The 19,557-nt window shown below is 39.2% G+C and overlaps 1 protein-coding gene across 1 annotated transcript in view; it reads right to left on the reverse strand.

Moving 5' to 3' along the window:
* The window catches only part of SYT6 (synaptotagmin 6), a 720,884-nt gene that overhangs the window by 21,674 nt on the left and 679,653 nt on the right, over window positions 1-19,557 (reverse strand). The window contains exons 5-6 of the mRNA XM_073587078.1: window positions 5,788-5,959; window positions 5,324-5,474 (exon numbers count right to left, since the gene is read on the reverse strand). Coding sequence (XP_073443179.1) covers window positions 5,324-5,474; window positions 5,788-5,959 — 323 coding nt within the window. The remainder of the gene's footprint in view (window positions 1-5,323; window positions 5,475-5,787; window positions 5,960-19,557) is intronic.

Raw genomic sequence — 19,557 nt, forward strand, 5'->3', positions numbered from 1 at the left:
GACCTATTCTCTTCAACATATTTATTAACAATCTGGTAGAAGGTTTGCACAGTAAAATATCGATATTTGCAGATGATACCAAACTATGTAAAGTAGTCAATACAAGAGAAGATAATATTCTTCTACAGATGGATCTGGATAAGTTGGGAACTTGGGCCGAAAGGTGGCAGATGCAGTTTAACAATGATAAATGTAAGGTTATACACAAGGGAAGAAGAAATCAATATCATCATTACACACTGAATGGTAAACCACTGGGTAAACCTGACATGGAGAAGGACTTGGGTATCCTAGTTGCTGATAAACTTACCTGGAGCAGCCAGTGCCAGGCAGCGGATGCCAAGGCAAACAGGATCATGGGGTGCATTAAAAGAGGTCTGGATACACATAATGAGAGCATTATACTGCCTCTGTACAAATCTCTGGTTAAACCGCACATGGAGTACTGTGTACAGTTTTGGGCACCGGTGCTAAGGAAGGATATAATAGAACTAGAGCGGGTACAAAGGAGGGCAACAAAATTAATAAAGGGGATGGGGGAACTACAATACCCAGAGAGATTAGCAAAATTTGGATTATTTAGTCTAGAAAAAAGATGACTGAGGGGCGATCTAATAACCATGTATAAGTATATAAGGGGACAATACAAATATCTCTCCGAGGATCTGTTTATACCAAGGAAGGTGACGGTCACAAGGGGGCATTCTCTGCGTCTGGAGGAGAAAAGGTTTTTCCACCAACATAGAAGAGGATTCTTTACTGTTAGGGCAGTGAGAATCTGGAATTCCCTGCCTGAGGAGGTGGTGATGGCGAACTCAGTCGAAGGGTTCAAGAGAGGCCTGGATGTCTTCCTGGAGCATAACAATATTGTATCTTACAGTTATTGTTAGGTTCTTTAGATGGATGTAGATCTGGGGATTTATTCTGACAGAATTTTATAGGCTGAACTGGATGGACTAATGTCCTTTTTCGGCCTTACTAACTATGTTACTATGTTACACAGTATGATTCCTTCATAGTTTATTCTCCCACACATAGGAAGATGCCCCCACAGTACATTCCCATATACATAGTATGATGTACCTCACTGCGTGTGGGAAAGGTACATTCCCCCACACACAATTTGGTGCTTCCAGAATACATTTCCTTGCATAACAAAATGTCCCCAAAGTATATTCCTTCACACAAAGTATAATGCGCCACACTTTAGATTGTCCCCCACACAGCATATTGCCCCAGAATACAATCCTTGACTAGCAGTATGATACTCTCATAGCACATTCCCTCACACACAGTACGCTACCACCAACCTCAATCACCACAAGCTGTATGGTGTCTCCACAATAAACTCATTCTCTCCTAGAAAGATGCTCCCTCAGTACATTCCCCAAACATAGCATGACACCCTAAGACTACAATCTTCCACACACAATATGATGCCCCCACAGTACAATTTCCCGAACAGTTTCATTCCTCCACAGCACAATCCCCAACACACAGTGTAATGTCTATTTTTGATCTTTTTATGCCTGATTTTGGAACTTGCCTTTGACCATCCATTTCCCCAGCCCCTTTGTCTTGACCCTCTGCATTCCTGCAATTCTGACGTCAGACTATTACCTGACTACACCTTTGTGTTACTCCTCTGTTTATGATGAACTTGCTTAGTATCTGACCCAGGACCTCTTGACTACCCTGTCTCATGGCTTGTCTGTGAGTAGTGACTCCGTGTCACATTTGTGACTCAGCGACACAGATGCCCTTACATTTCCCCCACACACATTATGTTGCCCCCTACAGTACATTTCCCACACACATTATGATGCTGCGAAATTACATTCCCCCACAGTACATTCTCCTGACACACACAGAATGATGCCGTCACATTATATTCTAACCATACAGCAGGGATGGACTGGCCATCTGACAATTCTGGCAAATGTTAGAAGGGCCTGTTTGGTCATGGGCTGCCTTGTCTACTACATTGTTAACAGTATGGGTGTCTTGAGAACACTGATTCAGTTAACAGTTGTGATGCAGCACAAAGTCGCTGACTCCATCACTTACCCCAGCAGGCCACAGGTATCATTAGAAATATTGGTCTTGTAGTAAATCTTGCTTTCCTCCAGCCAGGGTAATATTAGTAATATATCCCCATCTGTTGCTTGGAGATGGGGACAACATGGGCCTGTGTGATTGCAATGCCAGGGCTGAATTTCAGTCCCAGTCCGTACCTGCCATACAGTATGATGCTCCTACAGTATAATCACTTATACACAGTATGATGCCCTCACAGCCCTCTACACAGTATGATGCTCCCACAGTGCCAAACACACAGTATGATTATACTGTATGCACACACACTTGCCTATCACATCCTTGCTCTTTTCTACTGGATTACAACTGGTCTAAGCACTGTCTCTTTCTTTTTTTCCCATAAAGTCACTTAACATTTTAAAATGTCCTTGCGGGATTATCATGCTCTGTCTAGAATGCTGAAGCATGATGATCGTGGTGCACCATTAAATTCTTCTATATCTGTTTCTATAAAACATAGATGCAATTGAAGTCAAGATACATCCTTGAACTTATGGGCTAGCTCCTCAAATTGGGATTTGCAATGGTTGGGAGGTATGCATTGGGTTAAAAAAATGATAAAGTAGCCAATCCCTTTAAAGACAATGGTAGAAGTGGCAGATGTAGAGGAGTAATACATGACTGCAGGATGATAATTAAGTTACAAGTCTCAGAAAATTGCAACACAAACATTTTTTTGTGCAAATTTTTTTTATTTTACCAATTAAATGAAAACACTGGACAAGTATGTAATCACCATACTCGTACCAACCTACAGAATCATACTGCCAGGTAGCCTTTACCTCTCAATGAATGCCATAAAAACAAAACTCTAAAAACGATAGTGGAAGTGCATTTATTTATATTTTATTTGCTATTTCACCGCATTTAATTTTTTTTTCCTGATTTCCAATATTTTTCCAATATATTGCACGGTAAAAGGAATAGTGTCATTGAAAACTAGAACTCATCCCACAAAATCAATCCTTTTATGTGGCTATGCTCACCGGACAAAAAAGGATGAGGCTCTTAGATTAAAAAGCTTCAGGCACAAAACCAACAAGTTTTAGGGTATTAAAAGTGACTATGTCATTGTTCAGAGCTGCGGGGTAAAATTTCATCCCAGTTAATACAATCAAATCATTTGGTATTTAAAAATGCCACTGATAAGTTATACCAGGGTTAAATACTTGTCAACCTGTTTAGAAACACAAGGAAAAGTCAATACACAATTACACTGAGACATTTATTTAAAACACTCAAAAGTTCATACATGACATGGAAAATAAAGTAATTAATTTATCAGGAAACTTTAAGGGATTGGAATTCAATTAATAGCTGTAGGTATCTGGTTAAAGTCAAAGCAGTATTGGCATCAACATGCCGTCAATTTTTTTCTATTTTTCATTAATTTTTTTATGGCAAATTTGTAATTGATTGCAGTACGTGTAGCCTAATAAATCTAATAAATCATAAGATCAGGGGTGATTTCCTCCCCTAAGGCATGGTGGCTACAATTGCAGTGATTGAGTACTGCATACAATCTTTTATATTAAGGGATTAAAGTAATTTTATCTAAGAAGACTACACTCTATTACATTTCACAGCTATGTCAGTATGAAACACGAACTAGGAGGAGACATGGATACATACTGCATGTCAAAGATGTATTATCCCAAAAGGTATACAGAATACTAAGACGTCCTGTTAATATTTTAATATCACTATATAATGACATCAACAATACATAAATGGTAGCAGAGTCCCAGCCCCCGCCTCTGAAACCAATCATTCCACGTCGGCACCACAGACTACTCCGCAATGTGTGCATTGGCCCGAGACCGCGAGGCAGTGCCTAGGAGAGACAGTGCCTCCATTTCCTGCAGGACCAGGCAAGAGACTTCACATGTCACTTGCGGCGCCACAGTGGGATTTCAAGCCTTTACCATCCGGAAACATCAGACTGATAAGTTTACCCGTTATATGAAAATTTATTCCCTTCCTGTTAGTATACTGAGCCTTATCCTCTATACCTCTTACACTCTCCCTGCGTGGAGTATTCCCTGTAATAAACCCATTAACTCTTGTTCTGCCTCCTGCTGGTCACTGCATCCCACGTTCCTGCGATCCCTACATATCCAATTGCTAAAAACCTGCAGATATGAGGCTAGCCTGCAGCTTACTAGAATTCCAAAGCTGCAAGCTACCAGAAGGAAATTAACTTTATTCCACCCAGCAGCCTCTGGCTTTCACTCATAGAGGTGCAGCCAGCCTCACTTCAGTCACTGCTCAGTACATTTGAACGGTGTATGTAACCACGCTACAACATATTGACTCACAGCCCACTTAGCAGTGATGTATTGATGCACTGTAGAGCTGACTGTCAGTTAGTGCTGACAGCCATCCACTTAGTATTGACTGGTGACAGAAGCCGGACCTCTAGGACTGAAAGCTTGAGGAATGAAGATAAGTTCCTGCTGGTAGCTAAGCTTTCAGTGGGGCAGCCTCACAGCTTTAGAATGGTATAAATCTGCAGAATTACCCCAAAAGGGTTTCCTTTAAAGTAGACAGTGTTAGACCGGTGCTCCTTTTTTTTTTTTTTACTAGAATCAAAGTGTCAGGCTGCCAATCGCCTACACATAACACATACACATCCTCTCTTAAACTCCATAAGACACCGTACATTTTATTACTTTTAATTTTGTTTTTCCCTCCCTAAAATTTAATAAGCACAACTTTTATATTTTCTTCATTGAAATACCTCAATAGCTTGTATTTTTGCGGAATAAGCTGTGTTCTTAGTTCCGCCATTTAATTTACTGAATATTGCTATACGAAACATTAATAAATATTTTATAAGGTGGGAATAAAAATAAATAAGAATTTTGACACTGTTTTGAGGTGATGCATTTAAAACTTTCACGTTTACCGGTTCATAGGTTTATATCAGGGCTTGTTTTTTGCAGGATGAGCTATAGTTGCAATTGTTAGTATGTACAAATTTTGTCCTCTTTTTACTTCATTTTTGGAGGTGTGTAGTGACTGAAACAAAAATGTATTTGTATAATTTTGATTTTTTTTCTCTCTATGGTGTTATATTTTATTGGAGCAGACTGTTACAGACCCATCCATACCAAATATATTCATTTTATTTTTTATATTCCTAAGGTTTTTTATTATGCATAGATTATTTGGCACATTATATTATATGACACATGAAACATATAATTTAAAGTATGGAACAAACCTCTTTAAATGATTTCTTCATTTCTACCAGTGGATGCCAGTGTGTTATAGGCTTTCGTGGATATGCTAACATTTCGTTCCAATGATCCCTTCCAAGGCCTTCTGTGCTATTACCAACTCGACACACTCCAATAATTTCATTATGGCCAACCCTAAATGAAAGTGGAAAATAAGCAAAGGAAAAATGGATATCAGAAATTTTAAATATGATCATTTTTTAAACAATTAACATCTAAAGTTAAATAATACTGTATGTATTGCTTATTTCATTGTGATTTTTTTTATTTAATATATACCTACCGTACTTGTAATTTTGTATCTACTTTTAAAATTTTTAACTTCTTCTGGATGAAATATACTGTATGGACAAGAGTATTTGGACATGTACACATTGCACCTCAATATTCTAAATCTATGAGCATTAATAAGGAGTCTTATTACAGTAATATCATTAACTCTGCTTACCTATCATAATCCATTACCGAGATAAGCAGACTAACTTGGTCCATGCTCTCTGGTGGAATGTCAAAGATAATGGCCTCATTATATGTTGGGTTTAAGGTATTCTTTTTTATAGTTGTTTTCTTCTTTTTGAGTCTACGCCCATCACAAAGTAGCGACACTTTCACATAAGGATCTGTAGAGAAACATGAAGATATTACTTTTTAAGTTTCAAATCAATATTTTGTGGAATAACCATGATTTTTAATCACAACTTTCATGCGTCTTGGCATGCTTGCCACCAGTTTTTCACACTGCTTCTGGCACAAAAATGTAAGCAGTTCTGATTACATTCCAGAGGTTTTCAATGGGGTTCAGGACTGGAGAATGGGCTGCCCATGACAGGGTTTTGATGTGGTGGTCTCAAGTTTTTCCAGAGCTGTTTATCCCTTTCTAGTGCTATTTAGAGATTAGAGATTCGGTCTGAGATACAAATTTTTTAGTGATTTCATTTCGGCAAATCCAACAATACGGATGCTACTTTGCTAGATTATAGACACACAGGAAGACTTTAAATGATAAAAAAAATTATAATCAAATGGCTCTTATTTCTACCACCCTGCAGACCTACTATGGTCATCTTTTTTTGCATCATGACCAATGTGATCTCTTCAATAGAATCTTTGGTACCTCTTGTACTTACTAAGGCCCATGATTTCATGATGTTGCTGGGAAATGCAGATCATGATATTACACTGGAGGAGATGAAGATCTCATTAAGCAAAGGCACCAAAGATGTCTCTGAAGAGAAAATGATCACACCCAGGATTGGACAGAAGATGATTATGAATATAGCAGAGCAGATGAAGGTGAAAATTCATAACACCCATGTGCAAATCCAATTCCAAAAAAAGTTGTAACACTGTGTAAAATGCAAAGAGAACAAGAATGCAATGACTTGGAAATCTCCTATAGCCATATTTTATTCACAACAGAAGACAGAACAAAGATCAACGGATGAAAATGAGAGATTTTCCATTTCATTTGAAAAAAATAATTCAATTACAGCTTGCATATCCCAGCAAAGCTCAAACAGTTTTGCTGAATTTGCTCATCACTCTATAAAACAATCTTTGCCATGGATGACCTAATAGTAGACTATGATAATGTTCAGCTGTTAATCAATGCTCTGTATATTTCTATGACTGTATGTCTATTCCTTCTTTAGTGATAGACCCCCTTTCAATTGTATTATCAAGGAGCCTTACATAACTATAAATATAAGATATAATATCAAACCTTTATTGTAATCTTGATAAAAGACACCATGACCACACAAATACACAAACAACTGTGTCACCTACTGGACCCTACATAAGGGGGGTCCTGATATCAAATCTGCCTAGCAGCGGAGGTTGGCACCCTAAACTGATGTGAGATTGGTGCCCCCGCTCCACGATGGCTGTACCCTAAATCTACTAGATAACCCTGGATAAGTGCAACAAACAATCTTTCATTTAGCCAGGAAAGGAGTGAATAGGGGTTGCCACAATGATAATTGCTGGGTAGGCAACAATAGAAAAAAGTGCAAAAAACAGTGCAACTGACAAGACAATAAAGTGACATGTGCAAAGCAAATGAGTACCTAACTAACTGTTCCCTGTATCTGTACACCTTCCTGTCAGCGGAGGTTGGCACCCTACTGGTCAGCTGAATGGCGCCCCCGTTCCACGATGGCTCACCCTAATAAGCCATGGTATAGCTGATAATTTCACACTAGGGTGAAACAATATTAGTTCTGGAAGGCATAAGAGCATAGTAATATAATATGACAAAATAGATAAATATTCAAATATGTTGATAACAGTAAAAAAGGGTACTCAAGTTTTTGATGCTGGATAAGAAAACCTGGTTTTCTTATCCAGCATCAAAAACTTGAGTACCCTTTTTTACTGTTATCTATTTTGTCATATTATATTACTATGCTCTTATGCCTTCCAGAACTAATATTGTTTCACCCTAGTGCGAAATTATCAGCTATACCAGGGCTTATTAGGGTGAGCCGTCGTGGAGCGGGGGCGCCATTCAGCTGACCAGTAGGGTGCCAACCTCCACTGACAGGAAGGTTTACAGATACAGGGAACAGTTAGTTAGGTACTCATTTGTTTTGCACATGTCACTTTACTGTCTTGTCAATTGCACTGTTTTTTTGCACTTTTTTGTATTGTTGCCTACCCAGCAATTATCATTGTGGCAACCCCTATTCACTCCTTTCCTGGCTAAATGAAAGATTGTTTGTTGCACTTATCCAGGGTTATCTAGTAGATTTAGGGTACAGCCGGCATGGAGCGGGGGCGCCAATCTCGCATCTGTTTAGGGTGCCAACCTCCGCTGCTAGGCAGGTTTGATATCAGGACCCCCTTATGTTGTGTTCAGTAGGTGACACAGTTATTTGTGTATTTGTGTGGTCGTGGTGTCTTTTATCAAGATTACAATAAAGGTTTGATTTTATATCTTATATCTATAGTTATGTAAGGCTCCTTGATAATACAATTGATATTTTTTGACCTTACTGGTTATATCTTTTCTAAAAAAATAGACCCCCTTTCAGAATCAGTAGCCAGATATTCAGCATCGATAATTAATGCAAATTCACTACTTCACAAACTTATTCTCTTGTGGAGGCACAATACCTGCCTACTAAGTATTAAAAAACCTGCTACAAAATTGACAAGGGCAAAACATAGTAAAACACAAAGGAAGGCTCAGTTGTTGTGAAACAAATGTTAAGGAAGACATAGGGAGAGAACCCAGCAACAGACAGAGCAACATTCATAAGAGGAAACAAATGGGCATCTGAGACTGGCATACTGTCTTGCATATGATATCATTTAGCACAATATTTCCCATACTTTAGTTTCCAGAAGTTAACCAAAAAAACCTCAGTTTAGCGTATCATTTAAAGTTGGCAATAATATGTAGAGTTTATTCATAGTTGATCTATGTTAGCAGATCTTGGATCGTAGTCATGATCAGTCCTCAAAGTGGTATATGTGTAATGTTCCTATATTTTATTCTCTAAAAATCCTGCTTAAAAATATGAAAATTAAAATGCTCAAATTAATATATAACATACTACATACATTAAAAGTGTAACAAGGTATTTTATTATATTTTTGCTGGGTTATCAATACTGGACACATGCAAATTATCACTCCTAAGGGAATAGAATTGCATGATGATGCATAGATTAGTACAATACTCTTTATTTTATGCCTTGGACAACACATTTAAAAAATGAGGCAGGATATTTGAATAACTGCAAAGATGATGATAGTTTTTGAAGATATATACGCATTGTGAAGAAACCGAATTATATCTTAATTATCAAGATGACTATTTTCAACAAACCAAGAAGATTATGCTGTTATCTATACTTTTGTTTGTGTAAGCCTGTAATAGTGACTTGTAAGCTGATATTTCATATAACATAGTGTGATCTTATCTTTGTTGAGTAGTGATGTTTGCTGATCCGCTAATTATACATTGTATTATGGAACCAGTTTGACTCCAAAAGCAGAGAGGGAAAAACTATGCAAATAGATTAAATAATCAAGTAATGCTACTTGATCTCATCACCATTGTTTCCCTTATCATGATGCTGGATTGAAGGACACTTGTTAAATCTAAAAATATGTTACATGCCTCTGTATAAAGAGACTCAAAGACTGAGAGAGACAGCCAGAGATTCTGCCAAGACATCCAAAGGACCAGAGACAGGACAGCAGCCAATATCATGGCTCCATCACGTGGGACATAGATCTATTATTCTACAGGAAACACCCTTCGGTTTTTGGCTTCAGTCGGAAGACTACAGATCTGCTCCATTGATCATCGCTGAACCATGGATACATTTGGAGAAAGCCAGGATTGGGACACGCTGGTCGCCTGGTACCATGGAGATGTTCGGAGAATCCAGGTTGTGATTATCATATCAGCTGGCCTTGTACCTTGTATGGACTCAATGGACTGTCATCTTGTCATTACCTTCTCTCTGTGTGCTTGCCACAGATGGGGTAATGACCCTGGAAGATCTGAAGTCACAGCTTTTATTATCCTGGTAAGTCAGCGGAAGGGTGATATTCTGTAATGTGGACCATTTTGTGTTATGAATGAGTCACCAAAGGAGGAAAAAGCAAAAATACAAGCTAAGTCCAGAAAACCGGAGCGGTTGGTAGCTATCGGATTGCAGACCCCTGATCCTATCCACAACAACTAACAGTAGCCGTGGGGGGTTCCTACAATGCCCTAGACCCCTCGATCACAGCTGGAGAACTAAATAGGCCTAAAGAAAAAAAGGGGAAATCTAAACTGCCCCAGAGAAGACCCCAAAGCAATAGGCAGCCCCCAACAAATAATGACTGTGAAGCAAGATGAAAACACTAACACAGATAGAAAGATAGGTTGAGCAAACGATGGGGCCCAAGCTAACTAAAAAGGACAGGATAGAAAAGCTGCTGTTTGCAATCCGTAAAAAACCCTACCAAAAAATGTCCCAACCGTCTGATAGGAAAAACAGGCCCTGAAGTCGCTAGGACTTCAAAAAGACTATATCAGCACTCAGGTAAATTCTGAAGACAGAGCAAAGAGACAAACTGATCAGATACAAAAATGGAACTCAGCACACCCCCAACCGGGGATGACTGAACTCCAAAAAACAAGGTAAACAAAACAAAACTAATAAGTTCAATAGCAGAGCAAAAACTTATCTTTGGGAAGCAGGAATCAGACTGGTCTCCAAGAATCCAGCAGAGAAATCACCAGCGACTTAGAAGGGCATTGGCTGCCTTATATCCAGTCAGAATTTCCTGTTACCCAGTCATCATCTACCAGATCAGGTGTTTGGTAATCAGCCTCACTACCTTCCTTCACGAGAAGAGGGAGTTCATCAGACATCGACGGTGAAGGGGAAAATGAACTCACAACAATTTTGGGTACTGTGCTAGGACTGTTCTATGTGTTATATGCCTGTTTTGTGGTCTAATAAACATTGCCACACTGTTTTACCCTCACCCTGTGTTGTCTGATTAGCGTTATTCCAACATTAAAGGGAGAGAGGGCTTTAGGTGGGACGATTCCTGGTCCATGCGGTCTTGGCTAGTGAACCCTGGGCGCCAGCAGACCCACCGTGTCTCCACAGTCACCTTATATATAGGTCATAATTGAGTACTTCCCTGCTTTCAGTGTATCCAAATTAAGAAGGTGTTTTACTTTTTAGCATCCAGATTCAATTTCCAGACCTCCTACGGTTTCACTTAACCTAACATACAATATATGACTATCATATGTATTGTTGAAGTGAATAGGAGGCGGATGTGCAGTACCCTACTTTGGCCGCTTTCAGAAGAAGGTCAGCTCTTCAGTGAATACTTCCATCTGGTAACACCGATAACAGTTGATCGGTGAAGTGTCCGGTGTTGGACCTCGACCGATCAGACATTGATGACCAATCCCATGGATAGGTCATCAATGCTAAAGCAGCGGACAACCTCTTAAAGTTTCAAAAGAGAGTTATTATGAGTGTTATTGGAACAGATTGTAATTTTTATTTTTTTACATTCATCCAACTTTGATCAATGGGAAAGTTTGGTTTACATTAGAATTTCTTTTCGAGTGCATAGATTATAATGCCATTTTTTCTGTTTTCAGTTTCCTTGTTTGATTAGATTCATAAATGAAACCCATTACTTTAAATACTTACTTCACGGCACACAGCATCTAGATTAATGTTACAAAAGTAACCAGGACTATATCAAACTTGAAGTTTGCGATGTAGGTTAGAACACTAATGCAGATGGAAAGCTTTTTCCCGACTCATAACGTATCACATCTGTTATGTATAATTATTAGATGGCCATTCACTGTGCACTTTGCTCTCAATTACATGTCATTACCCTATTAGCCATTTCTACTTAGAACTAAACACATATACTCCTGAATGGTACTTTCATGTTAGTTTACACCTTTAATCCAGCAGAGTCATGTATGCTTAATTAGGGATGTAATTACATTAGAAAACATCATGCCCAAAAATGTTACACCATTAAATTATGAAAGTATAATATACATTAATGACCCTGCACTAAAAGAAATATGACATAATTAGATGTTCATTCAGGTAATTGTAACCTCTACCTTACAGAGATAAAATGGGCTTTAATGTCTGTGCCTTCTCACTACGGGCAGGAATATGAATTGGTTTTGGATGGACACTAATATTACACCCTAGTTTTATGAGTGACATGTCATTATGAAGCGTGTGAGATATAAAACAATTACTGGGTGCAGTATACTTTTTTGTTCATGCTTCTGCGTAGAAAATGTAGGAAGAAAAACGTGTATTTTTCCGGGCTACTGAAAATTGGAAATGAGGATCCAAAGTCAGAGACTCTATTTAAGCGGTTATTTATTCTACATGTTTTGAAGTACACACACTTCTTCCTCAGGATATCACCACATAACCGTACATGAGGTAGTTATTTTCCACTTTCACATGGGTACATCAGACATTTAGCTCATTCCTCATCCTCAGTAACCAGTCAGATGACCTGTGGATCTGCAGCAGCTAGATATTCATGCTCTTTCATTGTTCTTTGATCACAAGTAGAGTTGAGAGAATTTGTTTGGGTATAAGCTATAGCGCTTACCGAATAAGCTGCAGAGGGAACCCGGCTTCCTGGATTGTGCCGGCTGAACAGCTGATCGGCACCGCAGCTGTATGTGTCGCGATTGTGTCACAGCACATGCATGGACAGCCTATGTATTGGGCTCTCCATGCATGTGCTGTGACTATAACACAGCCACGACACATGCAGCTGCAGCGCCGATCAACTGATCAACTGATCGGCTGACACAATCCAGGAAGTCAAACAAATTCGCTCAACTCTAATCACAACTCTACCAGATTAGCATAATCTATTATTTTATTTAATTTAATAAGACCCTATTGCTCTTTTCTGCTCTCTAGCTCCTTTAGATATATATTCATATAAAAGAATAGTTGATCACCTATAATCAAATTTAGCACTTATCTCCCCAGCTATCATATTAGATATAAGATATAGCCCAGTTTCTTTTGAACCTTATCTTGGATGGATGACTAGGTATTTCTAAAGGTGCAATTACACTGCAGGACTGTAATGAATGAGCTTTTCTTGGAACATTCATTTCATGATAATGGTGCAGTCTAAGCCAATTGCCAATCACCCTATAAAAGAGCGAAACACTTGTTCGTTGGGTCAAATGATATTTTGCTTTGCACAAAAGATTGTTGTCCTGTGTAAACAGGCCATGTGCTGCCGAGAAACCTATGCACAGTAAATTATCTACACATTTTTCAGTGGGCACCTGAAGCGTTATCTGCCTGTTTAAACAGGCAATTGAACAACTGCCGGTGAGCAAACAAGTAGCTAATCAGTGGCTGTTTAATGCTTATTTTAGGCTGAGTTCTCACAGGGGACTTTTATTGCATTTTTGCAATTTTAACACTTTTTTTGAGTACATGTTAAATGCAAGAATAAGGTATTCTTAAAAACATGTTTTTTTACATTGATTCTCTGAAATGCATTTTTTTAACAAAGTGAGTTGTACTTTTGGCAATCCACTTTTTTCAGGTGAAACACATGTTTGGAGGGATGTTTTCATTATCTGATGGAGCAGAACATCAGAATGAACAAAAGCAGGTGTGAACTCAGATTTACACTCAAGAAAGGGGAGGGGAAAAATAGAGAAACTCAATCAGTCAGGAGCAATGCTCCATCAGATCTATTTTGTTTCAGATTTGGTAAGACAGCCAGCAATGGGAAAGAGCCACTTCAGTTTCTACATTAGTAAGATGATAGTAAATTGTTACTGAAAACTATGTAGACAGTTTCTTAATTTTTGTATTTAGGAAGCAAATAATGCAGAAAATGTAAATGTTTCCCTTTAAAGGGGATGTCCACTACTAGGACAACCCCTTCTTAAGCTAAATGTTATGCCCCTATAACATAATAAAGTCTATCCAGCAATGTCGGCAATTGCTACAGCTGATCCCGGACTTCCTATTCATGTTCACGTTGTCTGAAGGTGGAGAAAGTGACACCAGTGGTGATTGGGCGCAGGGGATCACGTGTCATTCTACCACATCACGGCCCTGGAACCGCTAGTGCCGACAACGCTGGAACAGTGCCGGCATGGAAGGTGAGCATAGGCTTTATTATGCATAACATTTAGTTTAAGAAGGGGTTATCCAAGTAAATTTCATAAATACAATACTTTTCTACAACATTGAATACCCACATAAATGATTTCAGAAAATAAGGGAGGACAACCCATAAAAGGGTCCAGCTAAGGCATGATTTAGTTACAATCCAAACCTGCACAGAATTTTCCTTAATCATCGAGGCTCAGGCTGTCCTTCATATAGTCAGGCTGGACTATCCTGTCCCTGGATGGTGGTCTGTCATACCAGTGGATTACCTCATTTAGATTTTTTTATAATGAAGCTGAATCTTGGTTGGACAATTGCCTTATTATTGACAATTGTGTTAGCAGAATTTCAAGTCTTATCTCTTTTTAAATAATAAATATTTTTTTCATATATTAAGGATTTTTACATAGTGCGTCTCTTTCCATGGGATAACATGTCTTGCACTTGTCAAGATGATTCTATTTCAACCCTGTCTGCAGATTAAATTGATTCAGACCACTGCTCTTCAGTCATTAGGTCATGTTTGTATTTTTAACTGCGTGCAGTTTATTTCTCAATAGTCAGCAACAGAGCAGAGAAAGAGAAGAGAAAGTGAAGAGTTGTCCTTCTATGTAATAAAACGTGATGTGTTAATGACATGCGTGCTGTTGCCTTGATAATAAAACATGGTTGCTTGATGGGGTTAGTAAGGCAATGCTTTATTGTCTGGCTTTACAACATTTTACATATTAAATGATAAAAAAGTAGTCTACAGTACATAGGCATCTTGTCAGGTTGTGGACTATGGCTTTTAATACTTAAATCACATTTTCAAAATATGTTTCGTGTTCAACATATCCTTTTGGTAATTAATTACTTAGAAATGCACCTCAATAAAAAACCTGAAGCCACATTGACATTATTTGCTGGTTAATCACGAAAAATGCCTTTATTGTTACTTCGTCTTAATATTCTTTTCCCGAATTTTAATGAAAATCTGTCTCTGAGCACAGATAGTTTCATAGTTTCAAAATGGTAAAGGTTGAAGGTAGACACAAGTCCATTGAGTACAAACTGTAGCCTAAGACATTGATCCGGAGTAAGGTAGAAACCCCATAACTCAGATGCTAAATGCCCCATGTTATGGGAAAAATTCAGCAACAAGACACCTTCCCTGAATCAACGTCCTATCACAAAATTTAATGCCGATAACCTATAGTATTACATTTTTTAAGAAAGGCATCCAGGCCCTCCTTTGACTTTTGTAGTGAATCAACCTTTACAACATCAAGTGGCAGAGAGTTCCACAGTCTCACTGCTCTAGCAGTAAAGAATCTGCATCTGTGATTATGATTAAACCTTCTTTCTTCTAGATGAAGAGGATGCCCCCATGTCATCATTGCAGGCCTAGGTGTAAAAAGATCATTAGAAAGATATCTGTACTGTTGCAAGGAGGTGAGATAGAATTACCGCCTTGCTCACCTTCCTTTGATTGTTCTTAGTATGCTAATGTTTGTGATGTCTATGTTAATATTTGTGGTACTGCTACACAGCAACATGTATTACTGCTCACATTTATGGTACTGCCACATTGGTATATGTGTTACCATTTCTTGTTTACCTCTGTAAATGATGTTGCATTCCTGTTCGTGTTATTATTGTATGTTCTGTTATGTAATATCGAGTATTATATTTATGTTCTTTAGGTAGGGAAAGTCTACTGCACTCTTCAGACAATAGAGGGGGCATTATAGTGTTTGCAGTTCTTTATAACTAAGGGTAGCTGTAGTGCTTGCGGGAACCACTAGATGGGGGCATACTAGTGTGCATTGCTGGTATAGTTCATAGTAAGGTTATAGGGGGTTAATGTAGGAGGGGCTGCAAGGTGGCAAGCTGCAAGTCTAAGGGAAGTTTAGGGAGACGGGGCCAGAGTGGCTGAAGTGTCCACGTGGGCTATAGGCCCTGGACAGCTCGACAGCCACGCAACATTTAATAGCTGCAGCCCAGGTTATCCACAGCCACTGGGCATCATAGCAGTGGGCCATCGCAGTAGAAGAAAAATGTGGTGACTCATAACCTGGGCAGACACCTTTAGGGCAGGAGTCAGTTGGAGTGAGGAGTTGAAGGAAGTTGGATCTTCGACAAGAACGGTACAGACAGGCCAGATGCTTTACCAGAGGCAACCAAACCAGGTGACTGATGATTTCGAGTCTGGGGCAAAACAGGCAGAAGAAGTTGTCATCATGGCAAGGTTAGGCCAGGAAGGAACTGGGGAGCAGTCTAAGATGGTCTGGTCCGGACGTGTGCCGCACAGAAGAAACAGCAAAGCAGGGAAAGATGAGGAGACAAGTGAACTTCTCGATGTGCCAACTGTGGACGTAACGTGTGAAGTATTAAGTAAAGAGAATGCTCAAGTTATCTTGGGCTGTGTCTCCATTACTGGGGGTCGCCTAGAAGAGGGATGGTCGCCGCCTGGGAAGTGCCCAAGGTGGGACCTGAACCTGGAGATGCAGGTACGCTGAGAAGAGGTATACAGTTTTCAGTGAGGGAAGGTCGGGACACAGAGGCTTCAGTGTCTCTGGTCACGACAACATTCCTGGCCGCCCCTTACATTGTCCCTTTATATACAGCATTTGTACATTGTAATGAGATCACCTATAAGCCTTCGTTTTCCAAATTGAATAACTCCAAGATTCATAATTTGTTTTGGTATTGAAGTCCACCCATTCTTATAATAACCTTGATCACTCTTCTCTACATCCGCTCTAGTTCAACTATGTCCTTCTTATACCCTGGAGTGAAAAATCGTACACAGTATTGTAAGTGTGGACACACTAGTGATTTGTATGGAGACAAAAACATGTTCTTATTGTAGGGAAGGTGACCAAACGGACGGACGGACCTGTCAGAATAGAGAAAGGAAGGCTTGCACAGCTTAGACTGGTGTCAGTTATTACAGTGGGGAAACAGCTAGAATAGAGTAGTGGATGTGCAGTACCTCGGGTTGACCATTAGAGGGCAGGGAGGAGTGTGAGCATAGGACTTGACATCAGCTTAGGGCTTAAGAAACCATTGGTCATGGGGGCAGAGTTAGAGGGAACCGGGAAAGATATAAATTTGACAGGAGGGTTCCAGAAAGTTCCAGTCCCCAGGGGGAGCTCAAGTGACAAGGACACTGTGACAGTTGTGGCACTGTGAGGAAAACCCGACCTGGGGGACTGAGGAGAGAGAAAGTCAGGGGGGTGGTCCTGACACAAAGACAGCAATATAGACGAGGCACAGAGGTAAAGCATACTGTATTGAGGAAGACGTCTGACCAGTAAAATTACTGTTGGTTTACGATCCTAAGGTGGCCACAGTGACGGACCTGTCAGGAGCGTCAATAAGCGAAATGGGACGGCACGTATATATACGTCCCTGGTGAAGAGTATGGTGTGTTAATGTGTATTGTAACCGGAGGGCCTTGAAGAGAATTGCGCTGTACTGAGAGGTCATCAGGTGGACGGCGAGAGAATAAAACTTGGACCTGTTGCACCTGAAACCTGCCTCCAAATTGTCTCTGTTACATCTCTGCGCGGTAAAAGAGGGACCACCCCCAGTCCGGCCCACCGACCCTACATTATCATAAGTATCTTTGCCTTTAGTAATGCATCCCATTATTTATTTTGCCTTGGCAGCAGCTGCCTGCCACTTGTCAATAAAGTTTAGCTTGTCATCTACCTATACATCTTTTTCAGTGACAGTTTTACCTACAGTTTTACATTTTAGGAAATAATTATATATTTCATTTCCTCTGCCCAAATACATAAATAGTATACATAACTTTACATTTATCTACTGGTGATGGGCAAACTCCTGAATGTTCGGATCCGGCAGGTTCTTTCCAAAATGGTGTCACTTGTGGGGGGTTTCCACTGTTTAGGCACATCAGGGGCTCTACAAATGCGACATGGCATCCGATCTCAATTCCAGCCAATTTTGCATTGAAAAAGTCAAACTCCTTCCCTTCCGAGCTCTGCCATGCGCCCAAACAGTGGTTTACCTGCATATATGGGATATCAGCATACTCAGGACAAACTGTACAACAACTGTTTGAGTCCTATTTCTCCTGTTACCCTTGGTAAAATACAACAAATTGGATCTGAAGTCAATTTTTTGTGAAAAAAAGTTAAAAGTTCATTTTTTAAACATTCCAAAAATTCCTGTGAAGCACCTGAAGGGTTATTAAACTTCTTGAATTTGGTTTTGCGTACCTTAAGGGGTGCAGTTTTTATAATGGTGTCACTTTGGGTTTTTCTATCATATAGACCCCTCAAAGTCACTTCAAATGTGATGTGGTCTCTAAAAATATGGTTTTGTTAAATTTGTTATAAAAATTCTAAATCGCTGGTCAACTTTTAACCCTTATAACTTTCTAACAAAAAAAATGTTGGTTCCAAAATTGTGCTGATGTAGACATTTGAGAAATGTTATTCATTAACTATTTTGTGCATATGACTCTCTGATTTAAGGGCATAAAAATTAAAAGTTGGAAAATTGCGAAATTTTCAAAAATTTCCCCAAATTTCCATTTTTTTCACAAAAAACACAAGTCATATCGAAGATATTGTACTGCTATCATAAAGTACAATATGTCATGAGAAATCACTGTCAGAATCAGTGGGATCTGTTGAACTGTTCCAGAGTTATCAGCTCATAAAGGGACAGTGGTCAGAATTGTAAAAATTGACAGGGTCAGAAAGGGGAAAACAGGCTGGGTCGCGAAGGGGTTAATTAATCAATCTGGTTGGTGAGGCTTCTGGCTTTAGTATACATGCATTTTATGTATTTTTCTGTATCTCTATTCCTCCTTAGTATATTGACTGTTGTAACCTCTCCTCCCATGTCACTCTCACTTTCATTTCTTTGGTACAAGTCACTATCTACCCTATCTAACCCTTGTGTACAGTAATTCTGCCTCCCTAGTTTAAACATTTCTCCAACCTTCTAGCCATTTTTCCCCAGCACAGCAGCATCCTGCCCATTGAGGTGCAGCCTATCTCTAATGTGGGATGACTTTTACACTTTTTTTAATCAAAATTATGTTAACTAAGCACCCTATATTATTTTCATGCACTATTGCTGTTTATTTGTTTACTGCAGGATATTTGCTTTTGTTTTTTACTTGGGTTTTGTCTCTTTATTGGCCAGTGTGAACATGCACTTACATGCTGCTTGCACACCACCTTATATCTCAATTAATTCCTTTAGGTTTTTTGCTTAAGATTTTTTGTATGCAGTGCAAATAAAGATGTGGTGTGCCTTTTCTTTGATCTGGACATTACATTCATGTAGTTCCCCATGGCTGCATGTCCACTAGCAGAGTCTCAGTCCTTCTCAGCCTTTATCCACATGTACGACACTTGACAAATGGTACAGTTTTAATATTAAAGTTTAGGATTGTCCTGAAAAGGGTCACTGTGATGTGGTGGGATGGCTTTTACATTTTTTTCAAAACTATGTCAACTTAGCACTGTATATTATTGTCATGCACTATAGCTGTTTATTTATTTACAGCAGGGTAT

The sequence above is a fragment of the Dendrobates tinctorius genome, unplaced genomic scaffold (genome assembly GCF_039654945.1).
Source record: "Dendrobates tinctorius isolate UK_male_01 unplaced genomic scaffold, ASM3965494v1 ptg000098l, whole genome shotgun sequence".
NCBI lineage: Eukaryota > Metazoa > Chordata > Amphibia > Anura > Dendrobatidae > Dendrobates > Dendrobates tinctorius.